Source organism: Alligator sinensis, unplaced genomic scaffold (assembly GCF_000455745.1).
Source record: "Alligator sinensis unplaced genomic scaffold, ASM45574v1 scaffold1333_1, whole genome shotgun sequence".
NCBI classification, from domain to species: domain Eukaryota; kingdom Metazoa; phylum Chordata; order Crocodylia; family Alligatoridae; genus Alligator; species Alligator sinensis.
Window position 1 is genome coordinate 26581 of NW_005843200.1, and position 2122 is coordinate 28702.

Genomic DNA, 2122 nt, shown 5'->3' on the forward strand with positions numbered 1-2122 from the left:
CTGAGGCACTGAACATCTGGACTCAACGTGGCTTTTGGATTCTGTCTCAATGGTCTAATGGGGAGACATGGTAGGTCTTGGGCAGCCTCCACACCTCCATATCTAGGTGTATGCATTAAAGGTCTTAGCATGATGGTCCCAGGTCTCCTTACAAGTAGATTCATCAAGCACCTGACTAGATCTCTTATGCATACACATGATCAAGGACTGAGAAGGATAACATCTAATCCCAGCTCTACTAGTGATATGCAATTGGACAAAATATCAGCCTGACACTGCGTGTGATGATGGATGTTAAAAGGGAGGATCATCACTGGGACTCTCATTGAATTGTTTTAAGTGCATTAGAATCAGGAGACCTCCCAGAGACCCAATGGGACCATTGGATGAGCAGAGTGCAAAAGAAGCGTGACGAGAGGAGAAGGTCATTGCTAAAAACTAAAGAGCTCTTTCATTTAGCCTTTACTATGGAAGATTTACTAGCAGCTTTCACCTCCCCGTAGGAGGGTTGCAAAGAGGATGGAGCTGGGCTGTTCTCAGTGGGGGCAGATGACAGGACAAGGAGCAATGGGCTCAGGCTGCAGCAAGGGAAGTTGAGGTTGGATATTAGGAAAAACTTTCTCACAAGGAGGGTGGTGAAGCACTGGGACAGGTTATCCAGAGAGGTGGTGCAGTCTCCATCCTTGGAGGTGTTGAAGACCCAGCTAGACAAAGCCTTGGCTGGGATGATGTAGTTGGGGCTGGTCCTGTTTTGAGCAGGGGTTGGACTAGATGTGACCTCCTGAGCTCCCTTCAACCCTCATTTTCTTTTTTTTATAATATTTCTATTATTCTAATCCCATGCCCACCCAATTTCATTAAGAAAGCTTGATGTGGGACTTTGTTGAAGGTTTTTTGGAAGTCCAGATATACTCTATCAACTAGCTCACCCTGGTTCATGTTCTGGTTGACACCCTCAAGGAACTCTAATAGGTTAGTAAGGCACGATCTCCTTTAGCAAAGCCAGGCTAATTTGTCCTCATTATTTAATTGTCATCCTGACAATTTATTCTTCTCCATTACCAGGAGCATCAGAGGGGATTTGGTTTATTATTATTATTATTATTATTATCATTATTATTATCTGATTTTTATCTTGACAGTGTCATTTCAGTAATACGAAATCAAAGTAAAGGACATGGATCATAGAGAAAATAGAAAACAGGCCCCCTGATAATATATGTTCATTAATAAGGGTAACAGTCTACTATTGCTGCCAGCCAAAATGGCTAAGGGCTGTACTTTGATACTGCAAGTCCCAGGGGCAAAAGGAGTTGAGGAAGGGTGCTGAGGGCTGTCACACAGGCTTTACAGGGTCTTGGGTGCACCAGGTTTCTTGCCTCTTCTGCAATGAAAAGTGCTCAGGATCCTCCTCCGGATCATTTTAGTTTTCATGCTGTAGATGATGGGGTTGAGCACGGGAGAGACCAGGAAATGGAGATTGGCCAGGAGGATGTAGAGTTGGGGGGAAAACATGCTTCCCAACATGGTGCATCAAATACAACCAGATTATGGGAGTGAAGAACAGCAGGAGGATACAGATGTGGGAGATGCAGGTGTTCAGGTCCTTGAGATGCTGCTGGTGGGACGCGATGCTGAGGACAGTCTTCAGGACGAGGACGTAGGAAAAGAGGACAAAGAACAGGTCTAATCCCAATGTGGAGAGAAGCACAAAGAGCCCATAGATGCTGTTGACCCTTGTGTCTGAATGGGCACGTTTGATGATGTCCGGGTGCAAGCAGTAGGGGTGGGCAAGCTGGTTGGACACGTCGAAATGCAGCCTGGTTAGAAGGATGGGCAGTGGGAGGAGGAAGGAAGGTGCCCGGGAGGCAGCACTGTTGGGCTCTGCCATGGCGAGCAGCGCAGATCTGCCTCCGTGCCCAAAGAGCAGCCCTGGGATGGAGAGCAGCACGGCAGAGCTCAGGGACGTGCAGCATCTTCCTGAAATCCAACCTCAATTTCCTTTTTGGCAGTTTAAGGCCTTTTTTTTCTTGCCCTGTGTTTTCTAGGATCCGTCTCATCCCACCCTACCGAGTAACGATCCACCATGGGATCCACTATGGGATCTCCAATCTGTCCTTTC

The 2122-nt window shown here is 46.9% G+C and overlaps 1 protein-coding gene across 1 annotated transcript in view; it reads left to right on the forward strand.

Annotated features, from left to right (window-relative positions):
* Positions 1-1525: 1525 nt before the first annotated feature.
* The window catches only part of LOC102375339 (olfactory receptor 52D1-like), an 8437-nt gene continuing 7840 nt past the window's right edge, over positions 1526-2122 (forward strand). Inside the window, exon 1 of the mRNA XM_014526919.1 lies at positions 1526-1660. Within this exon, the coding sequence (XP_014382405.1) occupies positions 1526-1660 (135 nt within the window). The remainder of the gene's footprint in view (positions 1661-2122) is intronic.